Source organism: Brachyistius frenatus, unplaced genomic scaffold (genome assembly GCF_029030835.1).
Source record: "Brachyistius frenatus isolate BFR_SWC_R1_liver_20210118 unplaced genomic scaffold, ASM2903083v1 Contig_184, whole genome shotgun sequence".
NCBI classification, from domain to species: Eukaryota; Metazoa; Chordata; class Actinopteri; family Embiotocidae; genus Brachyistius; species Brachyistius frenatus.
In genome coordinates this window covers 237,501-256,135 of record NW_027210783.1, presented here as the reverse complement: position 1 = coordinate 256,135, position 18,635 = coordinate 237,501, and the positions used below count along the sequence as shown (strand labels likewise).

At 44.0% G+C, this 18,635-nt stretch overlaps 3 protein-coding genes across 3 annotated transcripts in view; 1 reads left to right on the top strand and 2 right to left on the bottom strand.

The window, feature by feature from the left end:
• Window positions 1-1,326: 1,326 nt before the first annotated feature.
• abce1 (ATP-binding cassette, sub-family E (OABP), member 1) lies at window positions 1,327-12,810 on the bottom strand. The gene is made up of 19 exons (XM_069717981.1): window positions 12,692-12,810; window positions 11,495-11,635; window positions 11,317-11,402; window positions 11,146-11,243; window positions 10,071-10,188; window positions 7,854-7,991; window positions 7,687-7,756; window positions 7,454-7,550; window positions 7,268-7,357; window positions 7,054-7,175; window positions 6,344-6,468; window positions 6,134-6,230; window positions 5,473-5,532; window positions 5,273-5,331; window positions 4,664-4,774; window positions 3,996-4,138; window positions 3,204-3,326; window positions 3,013-3,124; window positions 1,327-1,692 (listed from the first exon to the last, which is right to left on the bottom strand). The coding sequence occupies exons 2-19, from the start codon at window positions 11,595-11,597 to the stop codon at window positions 1,645-1,647; spliced, it is 1,800 nt and encodes a 599-aa protein (XP_069574082.1). The 5' UTR covers window positions 11,598-11,635; window positions 12,692-12,810; the 3' UTR covers window positions 1,327-1,644.
• A 75-nt stretch (window positions 12,811-12,885) lies between these two features.
• On the top strand, window positions 12,886-15,021 carry anapc10 (anaphase promoting complex subunit 10). The gene is made up of 6 exons (XM_069718003.1): window positions 12,886-13,017; window positions 13,630-13,744; window positions 13,815-13,905; window positions 14,032-14,152; window positions 14,261-14,314; window positions 14,524-15,021. Exons 2-6 carry the CDS (start codon window positions 13,630-13,632, stop codon window positions 14,701-14,703), a joined length of 561 nt encoding a protein of 186 aa, XP_069574104.1. The 5' UTR covers window positions 12,886-13,017; the 3' UTR covers window positions 14,704-15,021.
• Window positions 15,022-18,111: 3,090 nt separating this feature from the next.
• The window catches only part of LOC138632423 (F-box/WD repeat-containing protein 7-like), a 17,254-nt gene continuing 16,730 nt past the window's right edge, over window positions 18,112-18,635 (bottom strand). Inside the window, exon 13 of the mRNA XM_069717982.1 lies at window positions 18,112-18,635. This exon is cut by the window's right edge and continues 1,184 nt beyond it. The gene's annotated coding sequence lies outside the window, so the exon portion shown is untranslated.

Below are 18,635 nucleotides of genomic sequence, written 5' to 3'. Positions count from 1 at the left end.
GCCTGGGTGATTTTGTGTTTTGTACAAAGTTTGTTATGCTTATATGACTTATATGACTTTTAAACATGTTATGGTAAACTGATCAACAGTGTCGTGGTTAGCATTGTTGTCTCCCAGTCAGAAGTTCCAGGTTCGAAACCTCAGCCTGGAAGGGAGAACATTAACATCTCAGATGAACAGTACCATCCAGGGCAAGAATTGAACCTGCAACCTTCTGACTGGAAGGCAACAACACTAACCACTGCACCACGGTGCCTTCTTCCTAAACATGTTTAAAAGTCCTATAAGTAATATAAGTCAAACAAAAATACAATAAAAGCAGCACAACGGCCCAGTTCCAAGCCAGCGTTGTCATCTCACTATCTAGAGGTTCTGGGTTCGATCAGGGGCCTGGAACTTAGTGTGTGGAGAATTGCATGTTCTTGCTTGTGGGGTGACTCTTTGTCACATTTACGAATACATGCATGATTACATTGCATGGCATTTGTTTTCGATTAGACTATACGCATAATTTAGTCATCCATATTAAGGATGACATAGTTTACTTTTAGGTTATTACTTATGCAGGAACATGCAACTTCCACATGTCAAGTCCCAGGCAGGGATCGAACCTGCGACCTCTAGACTGTGAGACAACAACGCTGACAACTGCACCAATGTGCTGGCTTACAAAAACATGAATGGAAGTCATACTTATGGCATGTCGTCAGAAATAACAGAAAAAAGTTATTCTGTAGTATGTCCTACAAAATCTATAAAAAAAACTTTACCAATGGCTGCAGTGGTTAGCACCGTTGCCTCATAGTACCAAGGCTGTGTTCAATCCCTTGTCAGGGTTATTTTGTGTGTTCTGCAAAAAAATGGTCATATTATATTATGTTCTACACAATTAAAAAAAATAACTGTTTTGTTATGTCGTCCAAAATTTACCACACGTAATATTGGTTTTTCATTTTAATTTGTAGGACATACTATAGTATGACTTTTTGAAATGATGTGGGGGCAAATGTCACTTGGACCCTCGCAATGTTGATACCATGGTTACACTCTTGGTAGCATTCAAAACATCAGTAGTAGAAGTAGTATTTAAAACAGTACCAGTATTCAGTACCTTGAAGGCAGGAGTATTTATAGTTTGCTAGATTTCTACTACTGCAGTAGAATTACTGACGTAGTATTTATAGTTGGACTTCTTTTTTTGGTTGTATTTGTTGTAATAGTATCTCTGCTAAACACTCGGCTGACCGTATCTTGAATTTAAGCTGTTGCACCTTGAAAGTCTCAGTTTACCGTCAGTTTCAGAACAAAACACCAGACAGGAGAAAGTTTTTGGTGGTCAGGAAGCATCGGTTTATTTTCACTTGTTGTAAATGCATGAGTGTTAAAATACGTTGTTAAATGTTCCACAAATGTCGCCGCCTTGTGAATTCGGCACGTTCGGGCTGACGGACACAGAATGCAATGCACTTTATCATTTTAAACATCTCACAACATCGCTGGTTATTGAACGCAGCCCAGTACATAAAGGCTGATGGGGTTTTTCTTTTTTGTCGTTTCTTATGGTTTGAACACCTTCCGCTGTTCGGTGAACGCAGCCCGGCCGTGAACATCGAGGCTTCGCTGGCAGGCGTCGAACGCGACCTGTTAGTCGTCCAGGAAGAAATAGTTCCCGCTCTTCTTCTGTTCTGTGTCCTGAGAGAGACGAGACAGAGGTCAAAGGTCAGCTGGTCAGTAACGGGGTTTTTTGAGTGTTTTTTGAGTGACAGTTACCTAAAAAGTACACGACTGCTTCACGCGGACCGCCGTTTCCATTTTTATGTCCAAAAACATTTACAAACAAAATTGAGGTAGAGTAGCAGTATTTATAGTTATAGTAGTATTAATAATCGTAGTATTTTCTGTAGGTATAGTTTTGGATTATTTGTATTGACAGCAGCAACACAGTAACTCAGTATTTACATGAGTATTAAGTCCAGTGTGTGTAGTACCAGTCATAGTAGAAGTATCTTAAGTATGCGTAGATGAAATATTTGGTCGTGGTAGTACATGCAGTACAAAGTGTAGTGTTAAAGTGTGGAAGCACTACTTCTAGTAGCAGTGTGTTAATGGTAGTAATATTTGCAGTAGTAGTAAGCAAGTGTGGTACCAGTATTTATAGTCATATAAATTCGGTATGAGTAGCAGCAGTATTTAGCGTAGTAGTGATAGTATTAATATCTTAATTATGTTTGTGTAGACATCAAATAAAAACAAATGTTTTACACATTTTTACACAAATGTAAAAATGTTATTTTTACATTCAGAAATTTAATTAAATGATCCACACAACGTAAAGGAATGACCTTTTTTTTTTTGCCTCATCCTGTAATACCATTTCATACCACAAGACTCTATTGTGTAAATTGTATTTTAACTTTGTGGTTTGATGCTGAACTCCCGACGTTTCCTTCAGACTGGTAACTAAACCAACTGGTCGTAACGACGGTTATGAGCTTATGAACGTAGCTAGCCGTGTAACGTTACCGACGGCGTTAATATTAATCGTTAGTTAGGCGATGAGGTAACCGAGTTTGTCGCGTTCTATTTTAACTCGCCGAAGCAACTTTATGTCGCAAACAAACCAGACAAATTCCCAAAGGTGCGTATATAAGGTTTTGCTGTAGCTGTTTTCTTGCTAAAAAGGAGTTAAAAAGACTTTAACGTAAAAGTTAAAATTATTTTTTCGTCAATCAACCACTGCGTTCGTACAGTATAATTTTACAATCGTCGGTTATAAAAAAGAAAAATGACGAACTCACAATAAAGAACACACCAAATTTGACCAAACTGCCAGAACTCGAACACTGTCGCCCCCTATCCTTCAAAGTGGTATTACAAGACAAGACTTGCATTACATGTTTCTCACCTTCACCGCCCTCTAAATGTAACACTGCTGTCACATTGTTCATTCAACATTCAATAGTTTAGAGAATTGAAACCGGTGCAGCATTTACGGGGTTAAAATGGTCGTACCTTGATGGAGTTGTGTTTGTTGATTCGCGGTCTGAAGTTGTTCGGGTCTCTCCTGAACGTGATCTCCAACAGTGACAGAAACCGGTTCATCCCGGCCAAAAGACCCTGAGGCCTGAGAGAGAGAAAACCTGGCCGTTACCACAGCAACCACAGACGAGCTCACGAAACCAGCGTTGAAAATCGCCACTTACGCGTTAGCCAAGGTGCACTTGGAGGGAACGCCGTCGAACACGATGACTCTGTCGGCCAGGTAGGTCGCCATGATGAAGTCGTGCTCCACCACGAAGGCCGTCTTCTTTGCGTGGAGGATGTACCTGCAAACGCAACACGAGTCAGACAACACCGCCCCCCGCAGGCTGAGAGAGGTGACTGCACAAACACTGGCAACTAAACGACAACTCAATTAAACAAAAACTAAAACACATTTAACTCAAACACACAATTTAAAAAAACGTTTTAATTCTAAAAACAGAAATTTGTACTTGAGAGACATCAATAAAAACATTCCCATGACTTCGTCACTACTTCCAGGCAGTTTATAAAAGTCTGCGCTGATTAGTCGATTTATTTATTTTTTGTTCAAGCGTGAAACATTTGAACAATTGAACACATTTCTCAAATGTGAGAAATCTTTTTTTGCTTTGCGTCAAATTGACCAAACAACTAACTGCTTCTCTGCTAAGCTAGTTAGCTTTAAGAAGTTCAAGTCTTTTGATCGTAGAAGTAAAAGATTGCATTTTTCTCTCTATATGGAAATGAAAACCTCATTTTCCAAATCTGATTTTAAATAGAAAAAACAAAGGAGGTAACTCAAAAATCTAAGAAATTTAAAAGATTTTTCTGCATCTCCGAAAAAAACATTGCGACTACATTTAAAAAAATGATTTCGTCGTGTTTTTTCAGGTTTCAGTGAGACGGATGAGGGAGGACGTGTAAAGCAGGAAAGGAGGAAGAACATGTGACAGGAAGAGGAGGAGTCTGACCTCTTGATGACCCTGGCGGCCATCAACCTCTGCTCGGAGTCCAGGTAGGCCGACGGCTCGTCGATCAGGTAGACGTCGGCTGGTTTGCCCAAACACAGCGTGAGGGCGACTCGCTGCAGCTCACCTCCGGACAGGTTCTGGACCTGGAGGAGGAAGACGAGGATGAAGAGGGTTCATGATCTGGTCCTCGCTCAGTCGCATCGTTTTCTAATCTAATAATGTTGATTTTTTTTTTTTTTTAAAACAGGAAACTTTTCAACCTTCTGGCAGTTTTGCAAAGTTCAGAGTTTAACAGGCTTTTTTTTATCTATTTTGTGGCCAAACATTTTAACTTCTTAAAAATGATCACGAGCCAGAAAAGTGTTTTATTGTTATTGTGTTGTTGTTGTTTTATTAGATTGAACCCCAGAAGAAGTTTAAAAAGGAGTAAAATCACAGTTCACAACAAAAAACTGAAGTTTTTTCTGACAAGAACTGAGTCACATCTGGACATCAGCTGACTCTGGTGGCTTCGCAAAGATGTTCGGGGAGGAACCGGTGAGGACGTTAACCAGGCCGGTCTGAACTCTGTGTGTGTGTGTGTGTGTGTGTGTGTGTGTGTGTGTGTGTGTGTGTGTGTGTGTGTGTGTGTGTGTGTGTGTGTGTGTGTGTGTGTGCGTGTGTCTTACATCCTGGTCGATGATGCTCTCGATCTGCAGCGGCTTCATGACGTCGGTGATGAACTGCGGGTGTGTGTAGGCGTCTCTGATCTTCTCGTGCAGCAGAGCTCTGACGCTGCCCTGCAGACACGCAAACAAACAAACAAACAAACAAACACACAAACAAACATTGAGCTTTATTTACTCAGACTGATGTGAGAGAATCAGACGTGACTTTTCGTGGGTTTCGAGCTTCCTACAGCTGCAGGAACTTCTGAAACTGATGTCGTCAGGTTTTTAGTGTTTTTTATTTGTCTTTTACAAACTGGAAGAATCACATTATTAAAACGACAGCAGGATCTTTTTTATTTTATTTTTATTCTAAGTTTCAAACTTTTTGTCGTGTCCTGATGACGAGTTTGTGGCTCCTGATTTAACGGGGAAGCTCCTGGACCTTGAATTCAGTCGTGGCTCGGTGAGTTCAATAAATATTTTTGATTTAATCCAACACAGAAAAATCAACCTGTATTTCCTACTTTTGATTTCACGTTAGAAATCAGGAAATAAAACAGGCCGGTCGCGTCCTGCTGAGTCCGTCGTGTTGTTTGTTGTTAAATCCTCATTAGAAACTGAACAAACCTTGAACTTAGGGCTGATGGTCTGAGGCTTGTAGCTGACGTTCAGGATGGGAACCTCACCTGGAAGACAGAGCGCAGGTCAGAGTGTGTGTGTGTGTGTGTGTGTGTGTGTGTGTGTGTGTGTGTGTGTGTGTGTGTGTGTGTGTGTGTGTGTGTGTGTGTGTGTGTGTGTGTGTGTGTGTTTAAGGGACACACACTCACCTACTCCGTCGGCTTTGAGTCCTCCTGCCAACATCCTGATGAAGGTCGTCTTCCCCGTTCCTGCAGACACAAACGACATAAACCATCTGACTCAACCTTCAAAATAAAAGTCCCGCCCACCGATAGCTGTAACCTGACTGCACCACAGACCTGTCAATCAAACAGACACGCCCCCAAAAACAGGTCTTCTTGAATCTTCTTTTCTAATGAATGAGGGATTATTTTCAGATGGACCTCCAGAAAACTAAGAAGAAGGAGTGACTTTAGCTAACAACACCGAGAGAACTGATGGACACATTTTATTCACTTTGGATTTGATGAGAGAAGTTGAATGGGAGTCTATGGAGCCGGAGGCTTTTTGGAGCCGACCTCTAGTGGCACTCGCTGGTATTGCAGCTGAACACACTTCTGGATCAGAACCAATTTACAGACCTGAAGCTACGAACACTTTTGGACACAGTCATTAAGACAAGAGCGACGTCTGTTACCGTGGTAACCGTGTATGATAGATGCTCGGATGAGTGAGGCCAAATCAGCGTCATATATAATTCAAAGTGTTTGATTAAAGCTCTGAATACGAGTGACAGGTTCCTCGTTTGACTTCTAATATTTTTCCCAACATTTTGTGTTTGCTGGTCACTGATTGGTGGATAAAACTCACCGTTCTCTCCCAGCATCACCATGATCTCAGAGTCCGTAAACTCTCCTCCGACGATCTCCAGCGTGAACTCGCCCATCGTCTTCGCCATGTCTGGATACTGAGCGGCGACACAAATGTTATCAGTGGTTTTTTTTTCAGGGCTACGTGATAAAACGATGTCATTTAAAAAAACAAAGTGAGGAGGAGCCGAGTGGAGACGTGACCACCGACCTGGTAGTGCCTGAGTCGCTTCACTTCCTCCTCGTTGGCCGTCTCCGCCACCTTGAAGACCAGCGAGGTCTCCCGAAACCTGAGATTCTCCGTGGGGACGTAGCCGTCCAGGAAGATGTTGATACCTGGAGAGAGGAGACGAAGGGGTGAAGCAGAGAGAGAAATCCGTTTAACGTCCACGTTTTCATCCCGACGCAGAAAAATGGATCTGACAATATTTATGTGGGATTAAACCTCGTTTCTTTGTTTCATATCATTACAAATCTTGAATTTGTTCGGTCGTATCGAGTGTCGTCATTTGGTACCAACGATACCTTGGCTGCATGTTTACGTTGTAAAAACGCTTCACTTTTTCTTTAAACTGTCCTCTCACCACACCTCGGTCGTTTCAGCCGCCTCAGTTTTGTGTTTTATGTTTCAGAATCGATTTTAACGTTTTATTGTTGACTTCTGAAGCCTCTTCACGGCGTCTCTCGTAGCTGACCTGCTTGTTCCATAGAAACCTTAGAAAGAGTCTGAGACTCGAGTTGTGGAAGAAGCTGCCAAATATTCTGCAGAGTCAGCGACATCTTTTAAATCTCTTCTTGAAACATCCGTTCTCTTTATTTCTTTTCTTCTCCGTTTTATGGTTCATTCATACGATTGTTTATTATTATTATTATTATGATTAATAATTGAACCACAACAACGCCCCCGTGTGGTAGTTTTACCCTCTCGGACGCTGAAGGGCATGGTGACGACCCCGTAGGCGCTGGGGACTCCGTACAGGCAGCAGATGAAGTCCGACAGGTAGTCCAACACGCTGAGGTCGTGCTCCACCACGATGATGTACCTGGAAAAACAACAACACACCGCCGGGGTTTTTAGGAGGAACTTCACGCGTTCACGTAGCGGAGAATGAAAAACAAGGCGGGATGACGTTACCTGTCGGGGGTGATGAGCGAGCGGATCGTGATGGCGGCCTTCAGCCTCTGTTTGACATCCAGGTAACTGGACGGCTCGTCGAACATAAAACTGCAGGAAGAGGAGCACAAGGCACAAAGAGGTCAGCGCGCGAGAGGTCAAAGGTCAAACGAGACAAACGGCGCTCCTACGCGGCTGTTTCCTCACATGTCGGCCCGCTGGATGCAGACGACGGCGCAGGCGAATCTCTGCAGCTCCCCTCCAGACAGATCCTTCACGTTCCTCTCCCGCAGGTGACTCAGATCTGACACACACACACACACACACACACACACACACACACACACACACACACACACACTTTAAAGCACCACCTCAGACACAGACAATGAAAAGCTTCTTCTTCTTCCTCCTCTGATAATAACGTGGTTTTTTTCTACCTAGCTGTTTGCAGACGATGGTTTGCGTGTCTGTGTCGTCCTTCCTGCTCAGCATGGCCCCTACTGACCCCTGCAGGCCGAGACCAACGATTAAAACCCGTACCAAAAAGCAAACAAACACCGAAAGTAACACCATATTTTTGGGTGGTTGTTTGAATCTAATCTACCTTGACGGTCTTTGGGATCTGGTCGACGTACTGCGGCTTGACGATGGCCCGCAGGTCGTCCTCCAGGATTTTGGTGAAGTAGTTCTGCAGCTCAGAACCTCTGAAGTAGGTCAAGATCTCCTGCCAGTCTGGAGGATTCTGGATCGGATCAGAACGACAGATCGATACGACGTGACACACAAAATACATCAAACGAAAAAAAACACCAAAAAAAACCCAGTAAAAGTCGACAAACTCAGACTCAAAACGATGCTGGTTGTCAGAAATACAGTGGTGTGAAAAAGTGTTTGCCTCCTTCCTGATTTCTTATTTTTTTGCATGTCTGTCACACTTAAATGTTTCAGATCATCAAACAAATCTAAATATTAGTCAAAGATAACAAGTAAACACAAAATGCAGTTTTTAAATGAAGGTTTTTATTATTAATGGAGAAAAACAATCCAAACCCACATGGCCCTGTGTGAAAAAGTGTTTCCCCCTAAACCTAATAACTGGTTGGACCACCCTCAGCAGCAACAACTGAAATCAAGCGTTTGTGATAACTTGCAATGAGTCTTTTAAATGGTAAATGGTCTGTACTTGTATAGTTTTATCACCTTTCAGTCTCAAAGCTCTTTAACATGTTTTTCCATTCACCCACTAATGAGACAGATCACCATACAAGGTGCTGCCATCAGGAGCACATTCACACCATCGGGAGCAACTCAGGGTTCAGTGTCTTGCTCAAGGACACTTAGGCATGTGGACAGGAGGAGCTGGGGATTGAACCACCAACCTTCTGATTAGTGTTCAACCCACTCCACTGTCTGAGCCACAGTCTTTTCCAGCTGTGGAGGAATGTTGGCCGACTCATCTTTACAGAGTTGTTGTTGTAATTCAGCCACATTGGAGGGTTTTCCAGCACCAACCTCCTTTTTAAGGTCATGCCACAGCATCTCAATAGGATTCAGGTCAGGACTTTGACGAGGCCACTCCAAAGTCTTCATTTTGTTTTTCTTCAGCCATTCAGAGGTGGACTTGCTGGTGTGTTTTGGATCATCGTCCTGCTGCAGAACCCAAGTTGGCTTCAGCTTGAGGTCACGTACAGATGGCCGGACGTTCTCCTTCAGGATGTTTTGGTAGACGGTAGAATTCATGGTTCCATTTATCACAGCAAGTCTTCCAGGTCCTGAAGCATCAAAACAGCCCCAGACCATCACACTACCACCACCATATTTTACTGTTGGTATGATGTTCTTCTTCTGAAATGCGGTGTTACTTTTACGCCAGATGTAACGGGACACACACCTTCCAAAAAGTTCAACTTTTGTCTCGTCAGTCCACAGAGTATTTTCCCAAAAGTCTCGGGGATCATCAAGATGTTTTCTGGTAAAAATGAGACGAGCCTTCATGTTGTTTTTGCTCAGCGGTGGTTTTGGTCTTTGAACTCTGCCATGCAGCCATTTCTGCCGAGTCTCTTTCTTCTGGTGGAGTCATGAACACTGACCTGAACTGAGGCAAGTGAGGCCTGCAGTTCTTTGGATGTTGTTGTGGGGTCTTTTGTGACCTCTCGGATGAGTCGTCGCTGCTCTCTTGGCTCTTTTGGTCGGCCGGCCGCTCCTGGGAAGGTTCACCACTGTTCCATGTTTTCTCCATTTGTGGATAATGGTTCTCACTGTGGTTCTCTGGAGTCCCAAAGCTTTAGAAATGGCTTTAGAACCTTTTCCAAACTGATAGATCTCAATTACTTTCTTTCTCATTTGTTCCTGAATGTCTTTGGATCTCAGCATGATGTCTATCTTTTGAGGATCTTCTGGTCTCCTTCACTTTGTCATGCAGGTCCTATTGAAGTGATTTCTTGATTGAGAACAGGTGTGTCAGTAATCAGGCCTGGGTGTGGCTCGAGAAATTGAACTCAGGTGTGATAAACCAGTTAAGTTATGTTTTAACAGGAGGGGACAAACACTTTTTCACACAGGGCCATGTGGGTTTGGATTGTTTTTCTCCCTTAATAATAAAAAAAACCTTCATTTAAAAACTGCATTTTGTGTTTACTTGTGTTATCTTTGACTAATATTTCAATTTGTTTGATGATCTGAAACATTTAAGTGTGACAGACATGCAAAGAAATAAGAAATCAGAAAGGAGGCAAACACTTTTTCACACCACTGTAGTTGTTTTGCACGTTTTCGTTAACGGTTTAATTTATGCGCTGAAAACTCGAGCGAGAACACTCACGTCGTACTTCCCCAGGTTGGGCTTCAGCTTTCCGGCCAGGATCTTCAGAGCGGTGGACTTGCCGATACCATTGGTCCCCACCAGCCCCAGAACCTCGCCGGGCCGCGGGATCGGCAGCCTGCAAACACACACACACACACACACACACACACACACACACACACACACACACACACACACACACACACACACACACAACTTGTTAAAACAGAGACCAAAAACCACAGAGAAACGTACGATCACAAAATGATTTTTTTTTTTATAAAAGAACCATTTCTGAAATGATCATATTAAGGTTCACTGCCTGTTCAGGAGGCATCCCATAATACGAGGACAGAGCAGAAGAGTTCTGGAGGAGTAATCAATAGGTTTAGAGAGTGTTCCTGAACGCAGCACGGTGATGAACACGGAGCAGCAGGAAGCAACGACCTCCATCAGGAAGTATTCAGAGTTCAACATCATCACTGAGTTCCTCACGTTAACGTGACCTCTGACCTCTGGTACCTGAACATTAGTGATTTCAACCGCGGACCTGAAACTGGAGTGTCGGCGGGGTTGTGTCACCGTAAAATCCGTCCCCCGGTCAGACACCGAGCCCTGCTGGGACCTTCTGAGGCTTCCGAGGGGAAAAAACATTCGCTGCAAAACCACCTGAGCTGTGGCGCCATGGCAACAGGGTTCTCCAACGGGACAAACACAGCGGCCGTGTTTAGGGAGCTGAATACGACAAGATGGGATGTCTGCGATCTTTTGGGACCCGTCAGGAACCACTGCTTTAAAAACACAACATAAAACACAGCTTGGGCTCAGGAACACTCGGCTGCAGGCGGCCGTGTTGAAGACTCTCTGTTCCCCCAAAAGATCGGATGTTTCTCTGCTTCAGTTTCAGGTCCGTGGTTGAAATCACAAATGTTCACGTTAACGTGAGGAACTCAGTGATGATGTTGAACTCTGAATACTTCCTGATGGAGGTCGTTGATCCTGCTGCTCCGTGTGCAGCACTGTTCACGCCCAACAGGAACCGTCTCTGAAGTAGTCGTAGTTTTTTTAATCCACTCTTGTATAAGCAGCGTACCGGTGCAGTTTGAAGGAGTTGGCGCAGTATCTGTGTGTGGTTTCCTTCTCCAGGTTGCTGGGCAGGTTGACGATCGACAACGCTCCGAACGGACATTTCTACGTCAGAAGAAAACATCACGTTTTAACTACGGCTCTTTTGTTTGTTTGTTTGTATGCAGGCGTTCATTACCTTGATGCAGATGCCACAGCCTATACACAGGGACTCGGAGATCCACACTATCTTACTCTGTGGCGTCACCTCGATACACAGTTTACCTGCAAAACACACACATTCACACGTTCAAATTAATAACAGACGTTGGTGGCGGCGTCTACTTTCTGACCACTCAGTTTGCCCAGACACCGACCCATTCGGACCACCGGGCAGCTCTTCTTGCACTCCTGACGGCATTTCTTAGGTTTGCATTTGTCATGGTTGACGATGGCGATCCTGGTGTTCTTATCTGCCATGTTGGAGGGCTGGAATGACGAGTGCTGGCCACTCGGAGCTGAGACGACACAGAGAGAGAGAGATGGTTAATGTTGAGGGGAAGAGGTGCGAAGAGCTTTATTTATAGAAACGTTGATGGTGTGAATCATGGCTTGAACCTGCGTCCATTCTGCTGAAGCAACACATTCAGCTGTGAACACAAAACGTCCAGCCTCTGCATGTGACAATAGGGGGCAGCCACAGACCCCCTACCACCCAGAACCAGCCTCCACCTGCAACTGGGCCTTTAATTCAGGTCCTGGTTCAGTGGCACTTTCACTTGTAGGCCCAAAGAGTCTGCAGGCAAACCAAACCCAGTTAGGGCTTTGCAGTCTTTTGCAGAGGGCGAGTGACACCAGACCCCGTTTAAAAAAAGTCCGGCCTTTTAACGTGGCCTCACTTCTGGACGTACAAAGCTGGCACTGCGGTATCGAGAAGCCTTTATCTGTTCAGTGGTGTCCACCTGATCACTACGGCACACATTCAACACGTCATTTATCAAAACACGTGACTAAATTTAAAGATTAATTCGGGATTTCTGTCCTCTTCCGACGCTGAAACGCAACGTGACAGGCAGCGGAGAGGAGCATTAAAACTGGGGTTTGTCCTCAAATAACCTGCTGGTCTGCGAGTAGTCCACGTGCCGAATTCATCATCTGATCATCACAATGACAAAACATCTTCGATTGAGAGATGGCAGATGTTTAATGACGTCAGTGTTCAAGAAAACCTTTATTTGGATTTTTATCGAACAGAGTTCGGAGCACGTTCTTCTGTTATCAGAGAAAACGTCATCTTTTCGGGCCCTTCTGCCATTCACCGGTAAACACGACGCTGTCAGACTGTAAACACATTATAAATGTGTGATAAACGATATAATGAGCAGTCTGGAAAGCTGCACTGGAGGCTCCGCTCGTCCTGATCGTACCGTTACGTCCTGAGGATGCTAACAGTTAGCTCCTGGTTAGCTTCGCGTTGTGCGACATGAGGCCCCGCACTTTGACAGCTGCTCGTTTCTATGGCAATACGGACCCCAAAAAGAAACTAAATCCGGGCCGATCAGTTAAAAACTCACCCCTCTTCGGCTCGCGTCACCCGGGTTGAAGAAAACAAGCGCGACGCGACGTTTCGACTCCAATAATCGGGAGTGAAACTTCTCTTCTTCTTTTTTTTTTTCCGAGCAACGTGTTCTTCTCCTGGAAGCCGGCTGGAAAGATGGCGGGAGACACGCACTAAACACGCGACTCCGTTCCTGGTGACGACATCAAAAAAAGCGACAAAAAAAGATGCGTCGAAGCCGAAGCGGCAAAAACAAAACGGATTTAAACTTTATCTGTAACGAACAGACTCACATCTGATGCAACTGACACGCCATCCCAGAGCCTTGTACTGACGCTTCTCGTGAGTCACAGCTTATCTTTCATCGGCAGCCCAAGTTTTAGAGGCTTGAAGATCGTCTGTAATGGAGAAATAGTAGCTGCTAGCAGCTAGCTGTAGCCTCCCACCAAACTCCATTCATATTTTGTGTATTTTAACGTCGTCGTGTTTGAGATCGGATTCGTTTAAAACCGATTTACGACTTGTCAATAGAGCATTATTCTCACTGCCGAATTTTCCCCAAAGGACCTAATAATTATCATATACTTTCAAAGTCAAATGTTCGAGTCAGTTTATATCAATTCCGTCCAGCAGTAAAAATTCACCATGAAACATAGTTTTAATGCACTTTATGTACAAATAACAAACAACCTGTTGGAATTAAAACGTGTAACAACAAAGGGACAGTAAAACGTCAGTATTTAAGGGAACATTAAAAACATATCTTTGATGTTTTAGATGTTTTAAGTTAAACCAGCTGGTCGGTTTAACGGAAATAAACGAGTGCGAATAGAAACGTGTGCAGTGTTTTCTCATCATATTACTGCTCCGTAATAATAATAATAATAATAATAATAATAATAATAATAACAACTTGTTGAATGTTTCTGTCTCACTTTGCGGTTAAAACAAAAGATGGCGACTCCGAGCAAGACGCCCCCCGGTGCCGACCCGAAGCAGCTGGAGCGGACCGGGACGGTCCGGGAGATCGGCTCCCAGGCCGTGTGGTCCCTCTCCTCCTGTAAACCCGGTAAACATCCAGTGTTGCAGTCCGGCTCAGTGTCACGTGTCTGACGTGTCTGACGTGTCACGTGTTGCAGGCTTCGGAGTCGATCAGCTGAGGGACGACAACCTGGAGACCTACTGGCAGTCGGACGGGTCCCAACCTCACCTGGTCAACATCCAGTTCAGGTAACACGGAGTTCAAAGGTCAACTTTTATTTTATTGTTATTTTAATGAATTTGTCAAAACAGGCATCTTTCCTGGAAACACAAGCAGAATGAATGTGTGTTTTAAACCGTCTGATTGACGTCCAGGAGGAGGACGACGGTGAAGATGCTTTGTATTTACGCTGATTATAAATCGGACGAGAGCTACACCCCCAGTAAGATCTCCGTCAGGGTGGGAAACAACTTCCACAATCTGCAGGAAATCAGGGTAAACGCTTCAACAACTTTCATCCGGTTCCAGTTCGTCTGAATTATTTGTACTTCTTGTATACGAGCGCTGAGATTCTCGTCTTCGTCTTCGTCTTCGTCTCTGCAGCAGCTGGAGATGGTGGAGCCCAGCGGCTGGATTCACATCTCTCTCATGAATCAGGTGAGCAAGAAAATCCACTCTGTTCCCGCCGACCTCTGAATGCGGGTCGCGAAGCAAACCAGGACTTTATATGAAGCGCTGGACTCTGATATTCCCTCAGAACTTATTTCTTTTTAAAGATGGTTTCTGTCAAAATATCAGAAAGAAAAAAAAGCGATTTCGGGGACGGACACGAGAGAACGTGTGACATGTCCAGGTGTGTTTTTCAGCGGACGAACGAGCCGATCAGCACCTTCATGATCCAGATCGCGGTGCTCGCCAACCACCAGAATGGCAGAGACACGCACATGCGGCAGATCAAAGTGTACACGCCGGTGGAGGAGAGCTCCATCGGAAAGTTCCCACGATGCACCACGGTCGACTTCATGATGTACCGCACGATCAGGTGATGCGGACGGACCGTCTGGGATTCGTCGTCTTGGAGAGGAAAAGGAAACCGGACAGAGACTGATGTTTCAAATATAAAGCTGCTCACTTTTTGAATATTTAGAGTTGTTGTTCGTTTTGATTTTTTTCCTCATCAAAACTTTTTGGATTCAGTTCAGAAACAAACTTTTGTGCCTACAGACTCGTCTCTTGTGGATTTGTCACGTCGAATTAAATATTTTCAAAGCCAGAAATATGACTTTGTGTGAAACAAAGGAAAACACATCATCACCCACCTGTTCTTATTGTGCATTAAAAATGTCTTTGTTGCTTACAGCGAAGCTCTCTCCGTCTCTCGCGTTGTTTCTCAGACTTTAAGGTGCTGTCAGGTTTGCGGGTCTAAAAGGAGGCCGTCACATTTCAGGAGTAAACAATGACCCCGTTTTTATTTAAATAAAATACACTTTTCTCTTTAGACAGCTGGACCCTTTAAATTGAACTGAAACAAATCGAGCCACAGAATTGGAATTAAAAGAGTTGCTGCAGTGTGTCTGTTTGACCGCTAGAGGGAGTCAGATCAGCGTGTTTGGATTGACGAGCGGAGTGAGGGGGAGGCTGATGGTTGCCATGGTAACTGAATCTACAAAAGCCCAACAAGCGCTGCTCTTAATTGAATTACACTCATCTCAGTTCTTCAGAGATTTTTAAGATTAAAAATTAAATATTTTATATTCATATATATATATATTTATATTTAATATAAAATTAAATAAAAATTAAATTAAATAAGATTTAAGATTTTTAAGATTCAAAAAAAGAGCAGCAGAGAGAAGAGACTCGAAGGTTTGATGGTGTAAATCACAGACTTTCAGCCAGGAGGACAGATGTCGAGTCCTGGACCCAAAAAAACAAGTGAGAACCCACAAAAAGCCAAATCAGGACAGGCCACAACGTCCTCACAATACAGCTGACAATGCAGAAATGTCCTCACATTGCAGAAATGTCCTTACATTGCAGTGTCAATCGTGGCCACAGAGGGCGCTGTTTGTGATAGATAGATAGATGTAGTACAAATATTAAGTATAAAAATGCACAATATATACAATAAAAATAGAATAATATTAAATTAAACTAAACAACAGTGCAAAGATTTAAACAAGATGCACTCTGGACATCGTTGGACATGTCAAACTAGGCAGATAAAAAAATAGATATATTCAGACAAGTTGAACCTTTTACCAGCAAAATGTGTTTCATCTGAGTGTTTTTACGTGTTTTTATTGTCCTGTCTTTTGACGCATATGAAGGAGCAGCTGTGACGCTGCCCTCTAGTGGGCTGGCGGGTGTTACGCGCTTTTTCCTGCGACACCAACAAGATACCAAATGGTGCGATGGGAACCAAAATCTGAGCTTCCTGCAGCTTTCTTAAAAAGGGACACAGTGTCCCCACAACATGAGCAACACAACCACACACACACACACACACACTGTGTGTGTCATTAAGTCGTAGGAAACACCACATCAAAACATCCGGCTGGGACTCATTAATGTGTCACAGTTTGTATAATATGCAGCACATGCGACACACTCTCAAACACACGTGTGTGTGTGTGTGTGTGTGTGTGTGTGTGTGTGTGTGTGTGTGTGTGTGTGTGTGTGTGTGTGTGTGTGTTTCATCTACTTCCCCACAAACACACTCTGTATAGGTGGACAAAATAACACGAACAGCATGCAGCTCCTCCGGAGTGAGGCGTTCCCGTTATCCCCCCTCCCTATCCCCCCCCTATCCCCCCTCCTCCCCTGTAACGTATTAAAAGCCGAGAGCAGCTTTTAGTGAGATGAAACCCGGCTGATGTTTGTCTGCTTTATACCGACGCTGCCCACAGCAATTATATTAACAGCTTACACACACACGTAAACACACACACACACACACACACACACACACACACACACACACACACACACACACACACACACACACACACACACACACACACACACGCACACGTGAGGATCTTCGTTGACATCATGTTGTTCTCTGTCCAAGACATCCTAACTTGAATTAAAACCGTTTTATTGTGTAGTTTCAGGCTCTTCGTTGTTTTATCTCCACAACACACGAAGAAACGTGAAAACAAATCCGATGTTCAACTTGTGCAGAAACGGAGCTCCGAGGTGTTCAAACACATCGAGCGCTTCAGTCTTTGCACCTTTTTTCTGCCTGGAGGTCATAAAAATAAATAAAATATAAAACCTATAAAATCACTCTTTCACGCGGTCGCAGCGAGCGGAAGGAAAAACAGTCCACGTGTGCTCACAGCTGCATGTTTGGAATTTATGTTATGAACGAAATCAACGAGGCTCCGAGGAGATTAAAGACCCTCCGACATGCTTCCAGTTGAACGGATCGGTGTTTTGTTGTTGTTTTGTTGTTGTTTTGTTGCTCACACTCCCACATGCTGGAAGCAGCGAGCAGCTCAGACAGGAAACGTGGAGGAGGACGAAGGTTTGAGGAGTTCGTTGTGCTCCGACACCAGAGATCCGTCCTGGTTGTGAATGAAGTGGGCCGCCTCCTCTTTAAATCTACGTGAACGGAACATCTCCATTTAGAGGAGAAGCTTCATGCCAGGTGATTTGCATAATCAACTAAAAATAAAAGCTTGACAGAGTCGGTTTCAGGTTTAATTCTCCTCTAACGGTGCCTTTTTCCACCCGTAGTGCACCAGAGAAAGATTTAGGACGTCCCGCATGTCCCGTGTTTGAAATGCAGAGTGCTAAAAATACCAGGATGTCCTGCAGGACGATGTTATTCTCCAGCTCTCCGCTGCTGTTCTTCTGGAAGCCTCCAATTCTGTTTCCATCTTCACCACTTCGGAGCCAGAAGTGACCATATATGGGCAAGCGGGGGTGGATATGACTCCCCCTCCCTCCCTCCCTCCTCCCCCCCTCCACACACTCATTATTTGATTTTGTTTTTCAGATGGACCGCCACATATTGAATAAGAAGGAATGACTTGAGTTAACAACACCGAAAGAAGTTGAATGGGAGTCTATGGAGGCTTTTCGGAGCCGACCTCTAGTGGTCCTCGGTGGTATTGCAGCTTTAAGGCACTTCTGCATCGGCCTCATTAATTAGAGGAGGAAAGCTACGAACACTTCTATAGACAGTCTGTGGTTCCACAATCGACAACCGGCTTCATGAGGTCGTCACCTGGATGCTTTTATTTTGAAGGAATTCCTACATATCCTGAGCTCCTGAGGTTTTAGGTCATGTGACTGCGGCTCCATCACTCTGCTCGATGTTTCAAAATAAAAGAGAGCAGCGTCTGAATGGAGAAAAGGTTGTGGATATTAACAACACAGTCAGTCAGCGCTTTATAAAACTCATCTTTATTAATTCATATTCACCCCCCCATCCCCCTCCACCCTCCTGTTTTCCCTTCTCGTTCCAGCACGACAATATCTTCTGTTTTCTTCTTATAAAAAAGCTGAATATCTACATCCTCTTTGTATTTACACTATTTTACATGATTACATCATTGCAGAGCCTCACACCTGCAAATGGTCGACAATCCTGCCTCCAAAATACCACCGGTTACTGGGGGTGTTGCCTGGCAACGGCAGTTTGTTGGATTCATATCTACTAAAATGAGGTGTTTTAAATTATGCATCTTTTTTTTGTTTTAATATATATATATTTCATAAGCTGAGGAAAACATGTGGCGTGAAAAACCTCCTGTGAGGAATCTTCTGTGGAAACGAAAGGTGAATAAACTCTTTAAAAGTTTTAATGCTGTAATTCAGTGCAATTTTCCTCTCAGGGTAAAGTAGTGACGACGTTTCCTTTCGCAGCAGCTGCTCGCCGGATCGAAGAGCCTCTTTGCTGCCCGTCACCTTCGCTGTGAACGGGTTTGAGCAAACGGGTGTGACGTGCCTGCTGATTAATCTGCGG

Bases quoted from the DNA above. Each gene is read 5' to 3' on its own strand.
- anapc10 (XM_069718003.1), top strand. From the start codon at position 13,630: ATGGCGACTCCGAGCAAGACGCCCCCCGGTGCCGACCCGAAGCAGCTG. The intron at 13,745-13,814 runs GTAAACATCCAG...CACGTGTTGCAG, and splicing joins CCTCTCCTCCTGTAAACCCG to GCTTCGGAGTCGATCAGCTG. The intron at 14,315-14,523 runs GTGAGCAAGAAA...TGTGTTTTTCAG, and splicing joins ACATCTCTCTCATGAATCAG to CGGACGAACGAGCCGATCAG.
- abce1 (XM_069717981.1), bottom strand. From the start codon at position 11,597: ATGGCAGATAAGAACACCAGGATCGCCATCGTCAACCATGACAAATGC. The intron at 7,992-10,070 runs GTGAGTGTTCTC...GATCCGATCCAG, and splicing joins CCAACCTGGGGAAGTACGAC to AATCCTCCAGACTGGCAGGA. The intron at 3,125-3,203 runs GTAAGTGGCGAT...TCTCTCTCTCAG, and splicing joins AAGTGCACCTTGGCTAACGC to GCCTCAGGGTCTTTTGGCCG.